At 37.7% G+C, this 19,157-nt stretch overlaps 1 protein-coding gene across 1 annotated transcript; it reads right to left on the minus strand.

Annotated features, from left to right (window-relative positions):
• Positions 1-237: 237 nt before the first annotated feature.
• Positions 238-18,907, minus strand: LOC129724642 (uncharacterized). The gene is made up of 3 exons (XM_055679711.1): positions 18,561-18,907; positions 1,380-1,631; positions 238-1,325 (listed from the first exon to the last, which is right to left on the minus strand). Exons 1-3 carry the CDS (start codon positions 18,585-18,587, stop codon positions 453-455), a joined length of 1,152 nt encoding a protein of 383 aa, XP_055535686.1. The 5' UTR covers positions 18,588-18,907; the 3' UTR covers positions 238-452.
• Between the last annotated feature and the right edge of the window lie 250 nt (positions 18,908-19,157).

Consider the following 19,157-nt stretch of genomic DNA (forward strand, 5'->3'; position numbering starts at 1 on the left):
CCCAAAAAGTGAATACACATTTATTGGATTGAAGCGTTTATGTAAATCTATTTTTACAAATAATAAGTTTGAATGAGAAAGGCTTGGTCTGACCGCTAGGTGGATTAATTTAGGTTTTTTATTTTAATTCAAGATTGTCATTTGGTCAAGATAAACACCAAGTTGAAACAAGACCAGAGAGCATAACTAAGCAATTTCTCCTTTGCATGAGTTAGCAGACATAGTAATAAAGGTAAGTTAGTAGACAAAAGAATCGCTTATTTTATTTCTTGAGTATTTTATGTCACTGTCATTTTACTCTCTGTAATTGTACATGAATGGTATTTTTACAATCAAATTCAGTTTTTTTTTTGAAGCGTTTAGCAGAAGTTTTGTCAGCAGGAGATCCGTTGTGTTTTTCTGTCATTCATACTGCTCCGATCACGTTTATCACAAATGTTTAGTAGTTTAAATCACTGCGCAACGTCAACTTTCTGCTTGGGTGATACCTGAACGTCATGCACTGCCGCTACCAGCTGTTCTCCAGTTTGAACAGCTTTGAACGACACTCTGGTGTCTTCTGCTTTGGCTGATTCCTCAGGCTTCGGACTCTTAATGGCCGGTTCCGGTAATTCAACCGGAGTTTCGACCTCAGCAGCCACAGTAACTGTAGGTGTACTTTCTTCCTTGCTTTCGACCTCCGGAATGGAGCGTTTTATTTTCGGACTTTGTGAACGTGCCTTGGCTTCATCGGCTGGTACGATATTGAACACCGGGTATTCGAAGCTGTAAAAGAATCCCTTTGGGTCGTACTGTGGTTCCTCCTCGTCTTGATTTGATCCCACACTGCTCTCTGGGTTTTGACGTTTCTTGAGATTGCGCTGCGCTTCCACCACTACCGCATCATTAGAGGATGCTGGTGAAGACTCTGCTGAAATGTGTTTATCATACGGTAGACTAGGATAGCGAACCAGACTCTGGTGCTGATTGGAGAGAGCACCAACCACTTCGTCCTCATCATCCTCAACGCCGTTGTTAATAGGACGAACAACACTAGATACCGGACGAGCGGAACGCGCCAAATTGGCGGCCTCCTCCCAAGCTTTCAAATGGGCGATTCGAGCTTCTCTAACCTCCGGAGTTTCCGTCACTGGCTCTAGCACCACTTCGGGTCGGTTGTCGATCTGGTGGAAACCCAAACTATCGGACCAGTACTGCACTACAACTTCCTGACCGAAGGGGTCAATGTACTGGTATGAACCTCGAACCTCTCCATTCGCACTACGTGCCTCCAAACGTGCCTGGTTGTAATCAGTATAACCGAACATAGCTCGGCCTAGTCCGTCCTAAAAGCAATGCAAATTATAGAAAAGTTTGTGACACACCCTGTATTCACTAACCTGTCCATGAAATTGAGACGCTTCATACCCTTCCTCCACATAATCTACGGGATTGTCTATCGCTCGTCCCTGGTAGTAAAATTTAGCCGCTGACGGATCCGGAATGTTTCTGAAGTAACCCAACGGGTGTTCACCGAGCTTCTTGGCATAGCGCAAATCCAAGCTCTGCTGTGTGATGTATTTCTGCGCTTCCTCCGGGCTGAGGTTAACCAACTGAATCCGGCCGGCCAGCAGAAGCACAGGTGCGGCAGTCTATAAAATAAACATAGAGATGAATTTTAATCCTCGTGATTGACAACTAGTGATCTGTGAACTGGTTCTCGTGAAATTACTAATGCAAAAATCCGTTATGACGTATGATTAAGCTACTGAGAAGCTGGCAGAGAATAGCAACCGTTTATTATGTTAAAATGATCTCGAGCGCAGTCAATCAGTCAATCCAGTTTGGCTACGATATATTATCGCGTGCTCCTGGTTTCGTTTTGGTGATTTTACAGATTACCAGTTTTTGTTTTATAGAGATCAAAAAAATGAAATAAACGTCAAGGGTAGCGAAATAATTTATGCTTAAATGACTTTTGTTTCTGGAACGTATCCTTAAACAATTTATATAATAATTGCTACAGTAATAAATTTAATAACGTCAGCATCGATATCAACCCGATGCCATTCGGTTTCATGGTGCCCTTCTCGAGGCCGAGTATGTGCTGTTGGTGCCAAAAAGAGGCTGGCAGTTGCTAGCATTACTAACGCGCTCTGTCATTATTGCGGTTGGTATTCTTCATTCCACTGCACGACAAAAACGGGATCTATTTCGCACTTCTCTGCAAGAATATTGAATGCTGCTGTTGCCTTCTCTTTGGCAACGAGCCTAGACTGACCCTGCCAGTAGGGTACATGTGCACTTTTTTGCCCCCGGAATAATCGTAGTAAAGTTGTTATAGGCAAACATGGTAAATCAACCAAGAAAATTGTATTTGCTGTAGTTCAAACCACTGTTATCAATAGTTTTAAAATTGAAAATGATGATGACAACACTTTCAATTCACTAGCACTTGAGTACAGCATTCACCTCTGATAATGCTTGGTGCGACATTAATATATATTATACTACGCTGTGAGCAACTAACTATAACGATGATTTACTTGCAATTCCTGTCTTTACCTAAAAGCAGGTAGGTTGCAGTAGCATAATCTTTATGAAAGTTTTTAATTGCAAACGCACCTTCTAATAATTTATATCGCATAAGGCAGAGCAACAATGTAGTGAAAAAATTTACGCTTCAAAATATTTTTTTTCTTTGTTACAATTTAATGTTAACTTTCAAACACATAACGTGGCAGCGCTCGAACCCGATCCAGGCCCGTAGCTACCCTGAGCCTTGGCTCCCCATGCATTTTCGTCACCCCCTCCCCCCCATGAAATTTTCTCATGTATGTGATTGATACTAGATAACAAAGGAAAAGTCCAGAAGAAAAACGTACATTTTTTTTTAATTTTATCGATATCTAATAATTTTTGTTTGTTCAAAAAACAATTGCACCTTGCACTTAAGTAGTTTATAAAATTTCAAAAGAACCGTGTTTAGGTTCGTACAATCAAAATGCTTAAGCTCATATGTCAAAAAGGATAAATTATTCAATGTTTTGATGTGCCCGACTGATTCATGTCAAAGCTGAAACTAACGATCCGCGCGCTTCCGTTCCGGATGTCCGGTCCAGCGTGAAAAATGTCAGTTTTTTTTTTAAATGTCATTCGAATGAAAGAATTTGAATGAATTTTGGCCTAACGAGCCGCCCCGGTAAACCAAACAACGTAAGAGATTATACGGATCGAACAATCGGCGTGGGCCTAGGCAACGAAATAAGGACTACGATTATAAACTTGGGACATGGAACTGCAAATCGCTCTGCTTTTCAGGATGTGATAGGATTATCTACGATGAGCTACATCCACGCAACTTCAAAGTCGTAGCGCTGCAGGAACTTTGTTGGACAGGACAGAGGGTATGGAAAAGCACTGCCCACATGAAGGAAGACCTGACGACGAGAAAGAAGCGTTCTACGCGTAGCTGGAGCAGGTCTACGATAGCTGCCCGCGACGGGACGTGAAAGTCGTTATTGGGGACATGAATGCTAAGGTAGGACGACAGGCAATGTACAGACCGGTAATCGAGCCCGATAGCCTGCACCAGCCATGGTATAAACACTGAACCGTGCTGCACTGGTGCGGTTTTTGGATAGCAACACGATACAACGTGTCTAGTTACCACCACTCAGTGTTAGTGTTAGAAAGACGGCACGAAGGGCGAAACTTGAAACACCGAAGTGGCAGTGTTATACGATCGCCACTGGTGCCTTGGTGTTTTGGACATGGCTGGCCTGCACGCCGTGTCCAATGATAACGGCCATCGGTGCGTAAACTTTGCAGCCTCCCGTGGTATGGTAGTTCAAAGTACTTTCTTCCCCCGCAAAGATATCCACAAATCCACCTGAATATCACGCGACCAATAAACATAGAATCAAATCGACCACGTTCTCATCGACGACAGGTCCTTCTCCGACATTATCAACGTTCGCACTTACCGCAATGCGAATAAAGATTCGGGCCACTACCGAGTAGCTGTGTGCATTGAGCAACTGCGAACGCCGGGGTTGCACAGGAATACGCGCAGCAGCTGGAGGCAGCGTTACCCACGGAAAAGTAGCTTGGCGCAGCTACTCTTGAAGATGGCTGGAGGAGCATCCGATTCGCCATAGGAAGCACTGCTGTAGCGCTACTAGGTACAAGGGCTCCGAATCATAGAAATGACTGGTTTGACGGCGAATGCAAACAGTTAATCGAGGAGAAGAACGCAGCACGGGCGAGAATGTTGCAACACCGTACGAAAGCGAACGTGGAACGATACCGACAGGTACGGAGCAGCCAAAACTCAGTCCTCCGAAGAAAAAGCGCCAGTAAGAGGACCAGGATCGCGTAGCGATGGAAGAGCTGTGTCAAGCTAACGACACTCGGAAGTTCTACGAGAAACTGAACAACTCCCGTAAAGGCTAAGTGCCGCAAGCTGATATGTGCAGGAGCTTGGACGGCAACCTCCTTACGGACGAGTGTGAGGTGATCGAAAGGTAGGGACGATTGACTGTTTGGGATTAAAGTCCCTTCAAAAGAAATTAATCTATCAATGATCGGAAGGTGGAAGCAGCACATCGACGAGCATCTGAACGGCGATGCAGTAGAGCAGGACGGTAAAAACAATGAAGCTGCTGGAGTTGACCTACTTCCCAGCGAGCTGTTGAAATACGGTGGAGAAACACTGGTTGGAGCCGTGCACTGGGTCATTGTCAAGATTTGGGAGAAAGAGCGAGTACCGAAGGACTGGATGGAGGGTGGCAAGCTGGAGTGCTGCAATTACCGGGCAATCACTCTGCTGAACGCCGCCTACAAGGTACTCTCCCAAATACTCTGCCATCGACTATCACCATTTGCGAAGCAGTTCGTGGGGCACTACCAGGCGGGATTCATGGGTACCCGCGCCACCACGCATCAAATATTCGCGGTTCGGCAGGTTATGCAGAAATGCTGCGAATACTACGTACCCACACACCACTTTTGCATCGATTTAAAATCGGCTTACGACACAATCGATCGAGACCAGCTATAGCAAAATATGCACGAATACGGATTTCCGGACAAACGAACGCGGTTGGTCAAAGCGACAATGGATCGAGTTATGTGTGTAGTTCGAGTATCAGGGACACTCTCGAGCCCCTTCGAAACCCGAAGAGGTTTAAGACAAGGTGATGGTCTCTCGCGCCTGCTGTTTACCATAGCTCTGGAAGGTGTCATTAGAAGAGCGGGGATAAACACGAGTGGCACGATATTCCCAAAGTCGGTTCAACTGTTTGGCTTCGCCGATGATATCGACATTGTGGTTCGGACCTTTGTGAAGATGACGGATACGTACAGCGGACTAAAGGTCGAAGCCCAATGGATTGGACTGGTCATCAATGCATCGAAGACGAAGTACAAGAAAGGAAGGCGTTTACGAGAAGACAATGCTAACCTCCCACTTCGAGTTCAAGCTGGTGGTCGATGAGCTCGTGTATCTGGGCTCACTGGTAACTGCCGACAACAATACCAGCAGAGAAATTCAACGGCGCATTATGGCAGAAAATCGTCCCAAGTAACACGCGTTGTTACAGAATAGTCGACGTTACCTTTTCCATGATATCACCAGAAAAGCGCAAAAAATTAAGGCTACTAGAACAAGTACCGATACTTTATGAATTATTACATAACTGCATGAAAGCAAGTCGATGGAATGAACTGCTATGACAACTGTTAACCAGCGCATGCGCAAATGTGGTGTGTCTGCGCAGTGCAACTAGATCGACAATCGTTTTTATCGGTGGCAGATTTATTTGATTATAAATTGATGACAAAAAACAATAATCAACTAAAATGTGAATTGTTTCTTTCGCTTGAATATTAAAATTGTATTCGCATAGTTTCAACGTTTTCTGGACATAAGATATAACAAAATTAGAAAACGTTGTTAGATAAACGATAACAAAAACCGGAGTGAAATTGGTTACACTGCAAGCGTTTTGTTTATCTTCTGATGGCGAATTTGACCCGCTTCGAAAAAATAAAATACAGAGATCGTTCAAATTAATAAAATATTAATTTTATCAAGTAATTTAACGTTAGCAGTTGAATGCTACAACCTTTGTCCTAAGGAAAAGCACTTTACATTTGGTGAGGTATGTCTTATAAATACATGAAACATCGAGATCTGGTATTCTCTCGATTTTGTTTGACGTAGGACTGCGTCTTTGTTTTCTATACTAGAGTACATTTAGTAAAATTGAAAATGAAACTGGCAAATGTTGCATCCGATTCCAAACGATTATAGCAAGTGAAAGACTCAATGCATCTTAGTCATTTATATGTCAGTGGATAGATAAAATGTGTGGTATTATTTTCCTGTATGGACTTCCTCACTGCGACCAGAATCGTTGATCTATTGTGAGATATGCCCGGGTGTCTGCTGTATCCCGCACGTCTATCATTAGCAATACCGCTAGTGAGAAGTGGCATGCTTATTAATATTTTTTTATCAATGCCTGTGTGTAATGTGCTACCTTTCCTTTTACACGCCTACTATTCTCCTATACCTCGTTCCCTCCTGCCAAATATCATCAATTATAATTCCCTGGAGAAGTTTCGTCGTGCGTCCTTCGGGCCAGTTTTATTGATAAGAGGGACCTATTTTTGTTAGGAGGATGTCACGCAAAGGTATTGTAGATTTCAGCGTAAAGGAAGAGTAACTATTGGGGAGCCTGAGAATAAACCTATGCTTAAAGTCCCTTTCTGACATCGAATGGCCTGATTCTACTAAGACTCGAACCCACGATTATCCGCTTGTTAAAGCGGACTCTGTAACCTTGCGGCTACGCAGCTCCCCTAAATTTGTGGTAATTGTTCGATATAATGTTTAACATAGTTGCTTTACTTCTTAATGGTGAAAATAGGTGAAAAGTTCCAAGGTCGAGCCTTCCCATACACTTTCCTCACTATTGCCTCGCTTTCCAAGCACGGATAACAATAACACGGACGGAATAAATTCCATTGCCTACATACTTCGACTCAGCCGGGTGCTTCGTTCTGTTTCTCATTCTCGAGTAAATTACTGCTTTCTAATATTCTTTGCAATTTTTCTTATTTCCCGAGAAATCAAATTTTCCAACTGAAAACCGTCGAAAAATGGACGCTCTGGCACAAGCGTACAATACGCTCTTACAAAGAACTACAAAATGATATTCCACAAAAAGAGAGTTAGTTATGTCAAGTTGTTATGCACGCCGTTTGACTCGACACTTTAAAAACGTCAATTTCACGCTACCTACATGACACTAGTTTTAAACAATTATTCTGTAGTAACAATATTCCTAGAAAAAGGTATTTAAAAATTGTTTTTTTTTTAAACAGAAAAATTACCCCGTAAAACCTCTACAAATAGCTCTTAAAGGTGGCATTCCTCGTTGACACTCGTGTTTACGAATGCAGTTTCTTTTCGAAAGTGCACTTCCATAAAAAATGTCTAATATTTAATTTTTTTTTTAATGTTATTTTTCATTTGGCCAAAGTTTTGCATAGATATGATCTTATGGGCTAAAGATGTCTTTTTGTGCTACATATTCGTAATTTTTTTTATTTTGTATCACGACTAATAAACCGCGGCAATTCAAATACCCGCGTAAAATAAACCACCAAGGTAGGATTTAGAAATAACCCGAGATGCTCTACGACCAGTATTTAAAATTGTTTTTTTTTCAACGTTCATACCGGATCCTTCGGAGGGCGTATGATTTTTTTTGACTAAGTCTTCTACCCAATGAACACTAAGATGCTTTTGCTTCCCGACCCGCGTAATTCCAAAATTTGCGTAAAATCATAATTCAAAAATCCGAACGTGTGCTTCGTATACCTTAATGCTTATTTACAATGACGGTTTTTTTTCTTTTTGAAAAATTCAACTAGTAAAAATTAAGTTCAAAAAACTAAATTTACTAATATAAGGCAATATAGGAATTATGTGTATTCAACAATTTTTCTTATGTTAACAGAATCGAGCAAGATCGCGCGAAATGACCTATGGTCGAATATCGACCATTTTTGATTTGAATGAAACTTTGCACACGTATTTGGCTTAGCAAACTGAGCATTTTTCACAGATGGAGAGATTTTTTACACCCATGAGTTACATTCTAAAAGGGCGTATGCCTTTTGGCATAGGTTTTATTCGAAGCATTGTAGCCCAGAAACCGTTGGTTGTATAAAAAAACTGTCTAAGAATGAGTTGTAGGGAATTAAAAATGCACCATAAAAAATATACAATGTACAAAAAAAAAATTTTTTTTGACCAACAAAATAAAAAAAAACATTAAATTTCAATTTAAAAAACGAGAGTTGAATTTTTTTTTATTTATTTTTAAAGAAACTTGACCTTAATACGCAACTTTTAAAAAAAAGTCCAGGATGGAGAAATGAAAAATATTTTTTTTTATGGTAGATTAATTTTTTTATGAAAATTCTAATTCAAACATTTTTCAAAATATTTGTATTCTGATGATTTTAAAAGATGCAAAAAGTCATTTTGAATCAAAAAGCTCTTGGTAGTAAACATTCTAAAGGCATTGGTTTTCGAGTTATTTCTAATTTAAGCTCGAAAAATAACAATTATTTAGGAAAATACACGTTTTTCTTAATTTGTCCATAGTTCTCCAGCAAAAACCATACGTTCATTGGAATAATTGATCAAAAATATACAATTCATTTTTTGACAACAAAACGATTGGATAAATAACTCAAGCGCTAAACCTTAGCCTACCTACACGTTCGCCCTTGCCGAATGTTTTATAAAAAAAAATATGTTTGTCGTGCAACACTACCTACTTGTTTACTAATAATAACTGTTTGTAAAGTACGCAACCAAGAACTACTGGGTTACCTATAATATCTATTTTCGTATATAAATACGATTGCACTACTCCAGATGTGTTAGTAACAGTTTGCATTTTGTGAAGATGAATAAAGTGAAAATGGAATACACCAAGCCCAAATGCTGTAAACCCTTTCCTGATCATCGGTGCTCATCAAGCTTACGCAAATTTAACGAAAATGTTATTGCAAAATTAACAATATTGAACAGTCAAGCTCATTATAATACGTCTTTATCAATTTGTGATTCGTGTGGTTATTGGAATGATAGTCAAGCCACCATTCATCCCTTCGTTGTTTATTATTCAGAATCTGGAACACTTAAGAATACCAGCTTCATCATAATATCGGAAGTACTCCATCATGATATTGTTGCGGTTCAGGTGTTCATTGCCAAATTAATGAGTTTTTTGAAAACAACAATAGAGTTGAAAAAAGCGATATCAATGTCTATGGAGCTGCCTCACAATATAAAAATAGAAAAAACTTCGCAAGTCTTTGCAAGTTCAAACCAAAATATAACGTCGATGCAGGTGGCATTTTTTTGCGACTTCTCATGGCAAAGGCCCATGCGATGCAATTGGTGGCATATTAAAACGAATGGCAGGAAATGCAAGTTTAGCTAAAGAACATGAACATCCCATTACAAGCGCAAAAGAATTGTATGATTGGTCTTATCAGAAAAGTAATAAAAATTCATCAAAAATGTCATTTAGTTGAGTATCATATGAAGAATATGAACAAGGAGTAAAAGAATGGAGCAATATTTTCAAAAAATCTATAATAATAGCTGCCATACAAAAGTATTACTCTTTTGTTCCAATTTCAGAAAATAAGATACAAACGAAGCTGTTTTCAAAAGATGGAATCATTTACTTATGATGTATATAAAATATAAGGTGAAACTAGTTCTGTAAAGTATCTATGTCATGAAAAAATATGTTCCTAAGATAATCAAACTCGAAAATAAATATTTTATTCTTATATATATTTATATCACTTAGAACATTTAACTCTTTTCTTGAGAACCGTTCGCCCAATCATTTTGTTGTCAAAGAATGAATTGTATATTTTTGATCAAGCGTTCCAATGAACGTATGGTTTTCGCCGGAGAACCATGGACAAATTAAGAAAAACGTGTATTTTCCTTAAATTAGAAATAACTCGAAAACAAATGCCTTTAGAATGTTAACTACCAAGAGCTTTTTGATTCAAAATGACTTTCTGCATCTTTTAAAATCATTAGAAACAAATATTTTGAAAAATGTTTGAATTAGAATTTTTATAAAAGAATTAATCTACCATGAAAAAATTATTTTTCATTTCTCCATCCTGGACTTTTTTTAAAAGTTGCGTATTAACGTCAAGTTTAAAAAAAAAATAAAAAAAAATTCAACTCTTTTTTTTTTTTAAATTGGAGTTTAATGTTTATTTTTAATTTTTTTGGTCAAAAAAAATTTTTTTTTGTTCAGTGTATGTTTTTTTATGGTGCATTTTTAATTCCCTACAACTCATTCTCAGACAGTTTTTTTTATACAATCAACGGTTTCTGGGCTACAATGCTTCGAATAAAACCTATGCCAAAAGGCATACGCCCTTTTAGAATGTAACTCATCGGTGTAAAAAATCTCTCCACCTGTGAAAAATGCTCAGTTTGCTAAGCCAAATATGTGTGCAAAGTTTCATTCAAATCAAAAATGGTCGATTAAATTTTCGCGTATTTCCAGGCGATTTGAAATGATTCTGCTCAATCCAAAATTTTTCCAAATGAACCATTCATTTAACCTTTAACACAACAAAATAGAGTTTTTGTTTTTTATTTAGTAAACTTTTCACAAATTTCGACAATTTGATATTATACGGGTCATTCATACAAACAATTGTTCCGACGACACAATTAATGTCGTTTTCGTTTTCACGGTGTAGCTACACTTTTTCCGTGCTATACTTTGCAGCTTCAAATAAAGCATTTTCAGTTTCATTGCATTGGTACGCGTAATAATGGGATAGCTGTCGATTTCGTTTTGTTTTGGTCATTATCGCATTCGTCATTTTGTCTCGTTTCCGTTTCATATGTCAATCTCGCAAATGTGCTGACAAAAAATATACCTGACACTTTACCACGCGGAACGATAACCAAACCAAACCAGCTTTGACACCTACGTGTGAATGTGTTGGTAACTTCCTACAGTACACTCTGCTTTTTTCGGGTGTCGTCAGGGACAGAAAAAATGTAGGGAGAGACAGAAAAAGGGTAGTCCGAAAAGTCAAATAAAACATTTTCGGTGTCAAAAGTGTCGTTTGAGTGTAACTACACCGCGAAAACGAAAACGACATAAGCTAGGATTAAGGCGAAAGGCGCTATGGAGAAAAAAGGCGCTGTTTTTGCTTTTTTGATCACCGTGCACTGTTAGCTAAACAATCCCAAGTAACATTAAAAGTTTGTTTATACTCTCGACATCGCTGTAATGGCTGTGTTCTTAAATCTACTTTAAAGTAGGATAAACCTTAATGGCTATAATAAAACTATGAAATAACTTTACTACAGCTACAAGTTCTCACACTACAAGAGGGAGCCTATATTTTTAAACCAAATATATGAATATACGTTTTGGTCGGCCACCCTTAACACAACTTTAAGAGTATCTGTACAGTTTTAATGAGAACTTCAATGACATAAAAGAAAACTTAAGACGTCATTCAAAGGATCGCTTGAGGTTATAATAAAAAACCTGCGTTTGTAGGTAATCATGAGCACAGACACAAAAAAATGTGAATATAAATTGAATGAATTCAATCTCTGGTACAACTTAAAACCATCATCAAACCATTTGAGTTCAATTAATGTGCATATAATACTCTCTTACTTCCATGAATGAATATCATTTTTCTAATAATATTGAGCTTAAATAGGCATGCCAAGACAATTCTTGGGTGAATTTTACCATAGAAAAACGAAATAAAACGAACGCCTTGATAATTTAGTGGAATAATATCATAATTTTTACAAAAAAAAGTTGATTAAGCACCAAGTGATTGGCAGTATCTCGGCGACTTACACATTTCTTGATGATAATGGGTTCTGCTGGGGTAAGTTATTTAGGTCTCTCTTGAACTTTTTAAGCTCAATAATTTATGCGCTGGTTTTATTACGGCCTCTCTAGAATACTTTCTTTATCACGATACCTTAACAAGGCTGAAACCAGAAATACTACCCTTTATCTGCGCTTTATGTGTTTAAAAAAAAAAAAAAGCTTTCTGGTAACACGCCACTAGGTCAAATACACTCTGCAGCTTTTTTACTTTAAAGCTTTGTGCTACTGTAAAAAAAAACCTAAACGAAAACGTTCGGTATGCAACTTAAAGTGCTGGTTATTCTTTCTAAGTGAGATAATCAAAGGTGATTAATGAAAAGGGTGAATCTATTAGGTATTTTTAATGTTTCATTAAAATACTTTTTAGATACCGTACAATATTGTGCAAACCGTCGAACGCGGTCTCAGCTCAAAAGCATCTTCAATGGCATTTGTGATGTTGTCATGTTGTTGACAATTGACAGAAGGAGAATTTAGAATTTAGAGAAGAGAATTTCTCTTGGCTTTCCGTTCGAGGTTACCATTATTTTTAATCTTTTTCCACTTATCAGCCATGATTACAGCTCGCAATTGTAATGAAATTGGCAATTTTATCAATGACCTCATGTAAGCCAACAATGGACCAAACTGATTTATTGTTGATTCTAAAGTCCTCTTAAAAACTTAATAGTCTCTCGATACTATCTTAAGAAAATGAGAAACCTTCAACACAAGTATAATGTAGTTGTAAGGATAAGTTTTATCGTGCAGTTGTATCCCCATTAATAAACAGCGAATAACACATTTAAGAAAAACATGAATCTTATGAAGCATCTGGAAACCTTCCTAAGACGTTCTGAATTTGATTTATTTTGATGCAATATGTTGCTGTGTGAAAACTAATAAGCTTCGGTACGACTCTAACAAAACATTCTTAAAATATGATTACGGCTTTGAAGTATAAAAATTGTTACTTGGGAATGATAGTTGACTGAACTTAGAGAAATAAAAAAAAAATTAAACTTTATCGAAAAATACTATTTCTGTTCCATTTTTTTACAGTAGGGGAGAAGGGGGCAGTTTCGGACACTTTTTCTATCTTGATTTTTGATATTTTTTTGTTGACTGAAATCTAATCTAAATCTGAATTCATTCTGGCTGTTACTTGGACATCGGAGTATCATATAAGCGTGTTAGTAGTATGCGTCGATGCGATTTCGATTGTTTTCTTTGAATTTTTCAAAATTGCTTTTTTGTCCGAATGTGCCCCGTGTGTGGAGTAGTTTCGGACAGTCCTGGGGCACATTTGGACAGTGTTGAAAAACTTTTCTAGGTTAATGAAAATTTTGTGTTTTTCAACTCTTTCTTCCATATAAGCAGAGACTGGGATCAGATGCTTCACCAAACTCGAAATTCATCCTTTTATTTCAAATTCAATTCGTAAAATAACAACCGAGCAAACTGGCTATGATAAGGAAAGGATACAAGAACTATGCCATTTTCTCGGCAATATTTGATTGGTTCAAAGTGCAATGGCATTCGTGATTGTCAAACAACAGCAAATTGGTTCACTTACGCTGCTTTCTGGAACCTTATTCAAGTGTTCCAGAACATTGAGAAACAATTTTCCAATCGCCTTGGTATACGGTAAGTCAATCCATAATTTATATGGGAACTTTTGATCAAATATTTCTCTTGAAATGTTTTTTCCACGTTCGTAAAAACTTGTTGATCTGAGTTTTTAGACAAGAAGCTCTCTGATTTTTACGTTTTGAAGTTTCTTTTAGTTTTCAGACGACAGACCAAGGTACTTTTTTTCAATTCCGCAGGTATAAGTAGCGTGTCTCAAAGACATTGTTTCATTAGAAACTCTTCCAAGCCCATCTTCGTTGATGCCTGCTCTATCGGTTTTCCATTTTGTAGTTCCGAACCATTTTTAGGACTTTTAGGAGAATCAGTCTAAATCGAAATTTGTTAATAAACAACAATCAAACACAAATTTGGTAAGTGTCCGAATGTGCCCCATGAACGATGTCCGAATGTGACCCACCACCATCCGAAGACAAATCTTAATTTAATTTTTAATCTAATAAATAAGACATTTGTTTCCCCGTTGTTATCACGTCTTTTCATTACATATTAGTTACGAACTAAGGGGGTGTACTTGAATTTCTTAATCTCTCACGAATAAATTAGAAAAATCCTTACAACTTCAAGCTCAAACGGTTGTAAACATGTATAAAAAATGGCACTGTGTTGTTTTCGTAAGTAATAAACAACCAAGAGCTGTCAAACTATATGGTAGCTATTGGTGGAAGGGCTGCCAACTTACTTATATTTTTTGTTTGGTTGAATATTGCACCATTTGTTTTTTTTAAGCTCTGTCCGAAACTGCCCCCTTTTCCCCTACCTATATGGTTTTTTGTAAGGATAAAATTATCATCTACAACTTTGCTAAAGACTCTATAACGATCACACAAACTGTTTTAGCTTTAAAAAATTTTTATGATGGTCAATCACTTTATTGTCCGTTTTTTTTTGTGAACCTGCACGAAAGTAATTCGATGTAAACGTTTGAAAGCAAGATTGCGGATACAAGTGTAATATCTTACTCCTCAGGCTTGTATGCAATTAGTCTTCATTCGCAAAGCAGATGCGTGACAAAACCCCTAACAAAGCTCGGATACATTCAAAAATCGCTCGTACACGGACTTATTAGTAACAATAGAATAATTAAGGACACAGCACTGCTAAATAGACTAACATGGCAAATATACACTGTTCATTAGAGGGTGACAGTGTGTGCAGTTGGAGAAACGAAAAATAAGCGAACTGAAAAGACAGACTTGGAAATATATACCGCATCCAGACGGGACTTGAACCCATATCCCCTTGTCTCCGGCATGGTGTTTTGAGCAAAAACTACTGGGATGGCGGTACTGTCCCACAATCTATATACGTATTACATTCCACTACCGACTTATTCTGTTGTTCACCCCCAAAAACTACACACACTGTTGTGCGTTATTTATGCGACTGAAAGAAATGTCTTATCACTCATAGAAGCGTCAGCTGATGCTGATAACTCTTATAGACCTGAATCATCTGTGTGAAAAATAAAACATTTAATACCGAGCAGAATTTGACACTAGTTTCTCACTCCAATGCACTTTTCGTGTCCCTATGCGAGTGAATTTTCAGATCGATCGGTGGAGCCCTAATTTTTCGTCAGCTCTCCAGAGTTATCCAGTTCACGGTCTCTAGATAGGTTTTGCTCGGGAAAATATAAAAAAGGTGGAAAAAAGGTACAGCCAAAATTGCGGTCATGATTATCGGCTGATATTTAGTCTCGCTTCTAATGTCTATGTTAATTTGACATTTTACATATTTTGAGACAATATAGAAATGTTCTCAAAAAAAAAAAAAAAACAATACAATCTCGTCTTTCCTCCTTTACATCAAGAATGCTTTGGAAAAGTTTTTCATTACAAGAGGAAATATAAGGGAATTCAGGAATGATTCACGAGATAATTGATTAATTTGAATTTGACAAACTGCTGTCCATTTTCGGTCCAGCAAAAGTCCTGTGACCGTATCAGAAATTCAAAATATCCTATCAAATCCCATTACTTAGCATTATTTCAAGTTACATTATATTTGAAATAGTACATATTTATCATCTTACAGCATTCAAGCAAATGTTTCGGCTTCAAACGTTATACCATTCAAGCAGAAATCAGCTTCTACCCCAAACATGATACGCAATTAAAAACCAATCAAGCTTTCGGCTCGTGGCGCTACCCATTTTTTTGTTTTGATTGCAGAACGTTAATCATTTGTCTTCAACCTCTGCTGCCTCTACTGTTCTGTGTTTCGTTGTGTTAGCCCAATGATCTAATTTTCGATTAGTGGCACCAGTTTTGGTGCATTCTCAAACAAACAAAAAAAACCTGCATACAACAAAGGATATAGCTGCATTCCAATCACGTCTGAAACCTGACGCTCCAGTATACCGCAGAATCGATGCGAACGGTGAACTTTTAGATACAGAGGTTTGTTGATACTCTGGGTGAACTGAAATATGTAGGTTTTTTTGACAGATTCGGTTAATTTCGTTGGTGGAATTTTAATATCGATGCCTCGAATAATCTCTTGTGAAGCGCGCCAGACTGGGATTTTTTTTTCGGAAATTTCTTGTTTACTGTGTTGAACGGAGTCATCTGCTTGACATTCGATGTGTGTCGCCAAAATGATCTTTTTAAAGCTAAAACTGTTTATGCTTTGGGAATTCGCTTATTGCTGGCTAAAAAAAGTGGAACAACTGCAAAGTATTATCCCGAAACGGTACCTGGCGTATGACTATTCAATGAGGATGCGTTACTTTTTGGAAGTGTTGACTGCTATGTTATTCTCCACAACCAAACTAAAAAGCTACAAACAATTTAATTGAAGCTCCAAACGCCACTGAAACTTCTCCAGCGCAGCTTGACGCTATTAATATCACTATTATTAAGTTATTGATCATTATTAGAATTTTATGCTAATTGTTTTTATTATCTCCGTTGGGTGCTCTTCCATATGCGAGTTAATTTGTTTTTTTTTAGCCGCAAACAAGTGGTTAGATCATCTCTCTTTTGGGGTTGGGCTAGGGGTCCGCGATAGAAACTCGAGCAAGTTCGACAGGTTTTCTGTCCGGATTCCTGTCCGCGGAAAAATCCGTCTGAATGTTGCTTTATTTTCAAGTTGAAGGCTGTTTTTCAGCAAAACACAAACGACAGCAAAGCGGAATGACACCTTGGCGGTATCAGAAATTAATGATTGAATCATTCCAAATTTAGGAGAATAGCTAACCGATTCGCCGTGAAGCTAAAACCTTTGGAACCTCCTGGCAGGAAAGATTCACGTTCGCATATCTATTCGAAATTATTCAATTCGCAAAGCTTGCGTACTCGCCTTCGGGTTAAGCTTGTCTATGATACCCGATGAGTGATCGACTATCGTGACGCAGGGTTTAGTCAAAGCGAGTCCGACTATCGATCACTCTTCCAAGGTCGAGCTTTACTATGAAACGTCGTGGCACTAAATATATTATAATATTTTATTGGGTGAAAGAAGCTTTCGGATTGAATTGATTATAAATGTGTTATCAGGCCAAACTTAAAGCAATGATTTTTTTAAATAAATTTTTAGCGTCCTTCCTTGTCTATTCAACGTGAGAAATAAACCACCAATAACTCACAAGAGTTTATTCATTTCTATGCGGATTTGCGCAGCACTTTTTTTCGCGGAATTTGCATTCAAACAGTCAGTTGTACAGTGGATTTGAATTCAATGAGACAATAAGACTTGGATTTCACCATACTGGTAATAAATTATTAAATATCTGAAATCGAGTTTGATGCAGTGTGATTTGTATGAATGTACGAATATTAATTTACCGCGGAACAGCGTTCGACATTGAATCACACTTTACAGTTAGTCTTGATGTGTCACTCGAGATAGAATTATCATCCTAAATTCATTTTTTCAAAAATTCTTTCCACGAATTAGTTGTGATTAAAAGTAATTACCAACAGCACAAAATGATATCTTTAGCCCATAGGAACATATGTGCAAAATTTCAGTCAGATTAAAAATGGTAAATTGGAATGGTTACCCTTTTTTGTACAATTGCACAACTCCAATAAATGCAAAAACTTCTCTACAATATCAATTATTATTTCTTTCGTTTAGGACTATGATATATCTTTGATTTTATAACTGCTACCATTAAAAATAGTTTTATATTCTCCTATTTTTTCATGCATATGTGAGTATCTGTTGCAATTTGAATACTCTGAAATATTTAAAATCAATTTTCATTTTGATATTTTTTACCGGTAGCGTAAAATTTCGTTAATAGCGTTCTCGAGGATTACAATTTTCCTGTCTTTTGATGCTATTCAAGCCAAACCTGTTATCAGTTCTCACAAAACATTTTTATGTTTTATTCTAATGAGTTTTATTAATACCTGACTCAAAGTCAGCTTTACCGACATTGAAATCGCAATATATTATGACACCATCGCCATTGCCTTTATAAGTTTCCATTAGATTTTAATCTAGTCACAAATCGAGTTGAGCTGTTATTGAAAACAACGAGAAATATATTTTTGATAAATTTTGAACTAAATCTTTGCATCAGAAATAATTTGCCTTATGCAAGCTGCTTCATAAAGCGCTTAACTCGGTTAAGCTGTTGAGAAAACTGTTGCTTTTACTAATGTACTAATATATTTTATAAGCAGTTGCAATATTTTTCATAGCAAAAAAAATATTTTTTATGAAAAATCTTTGAAAAATATTTGTTTGCATTGAATAAATAGCTGTCACTTATCGATTACATTTCGTAGGGCTTGTAATTTTTAAAATATATTTTAAAAAATCGCAGAGTTTTAACGCAATCTTGTTTTTGAGTTATATCACTCAACTTTTGCGATTTCACTTAAAAGTTTGTCAGTCTCTGATGCTTTTTATTCACCGGTAATAAAACTTGAACATTCTTCGAATAGTTGCGTTTAGCTAGAAATAGTTTTTTTATTCACTATTAATCACAAAACATACCACCAAAAGAAATATAATTCTGATCATCTCGAGCCTTTCTTCTAATCGAGTTCACTCAAATCCGGGCACCGATAAAATTGCCGATGACTTCAACCGCTTATTTTCACCACGGAATTCGCGTCGCCAGATGCTGCGTGATTAATTAGAGTCAGAAAGAGTTCCTCGTTATTCCCTCTTTTCACTTCCCAAACGCCGCGGTTCCTTAACTGTTGACCTTTCTTCGCTTCGTTCCAAGGTCTTTTCCGCAGAACAAAACCACCACGCACACACGCGTTCGACTTCCCGTGTCGTGATAAGCCTAGGTTCGACTTAGCCGGCTGCGGGCTAAAATATCAATAACTTGACGGTTCGGGCGAGTCTCAGCTTTTTATATAGCTGAACGTCTTCGCGACGTTTTGTTTTGCTGCGGTGTCCACCAGGCACCCGCACGGCCGTCATCACCTCCGTCACACCATTAAGGGTGATCAACTCACAATCATCGCTTCTCCTCCGTTCAGGAAGAGCGTCTGAATCTGATCGCGGTCGCCCCGTACATCGGAAAGGGTCCCGAACTCATTGTCCAGACTGGACACCGTGGTAATCAGAACTTTTCACGCT

The sequence above is a fragment of the Wyeomyia smithii genome, chromosome 2, assembly GCF_029784165.1.
Source record: "Wyeomyia smithii strain HCP4-BCI-WySm-NY-G18 chromosome 2, ASM2978416v1, whole genome shotgun sequence".
In the NCBI taxonomy this organism is placed as follows: Eukaryota; Metazoa; Arthropoda; class Insecta; order Diptera; family Culicidae; genus Wyeomyia; species Wyeomyia smithii.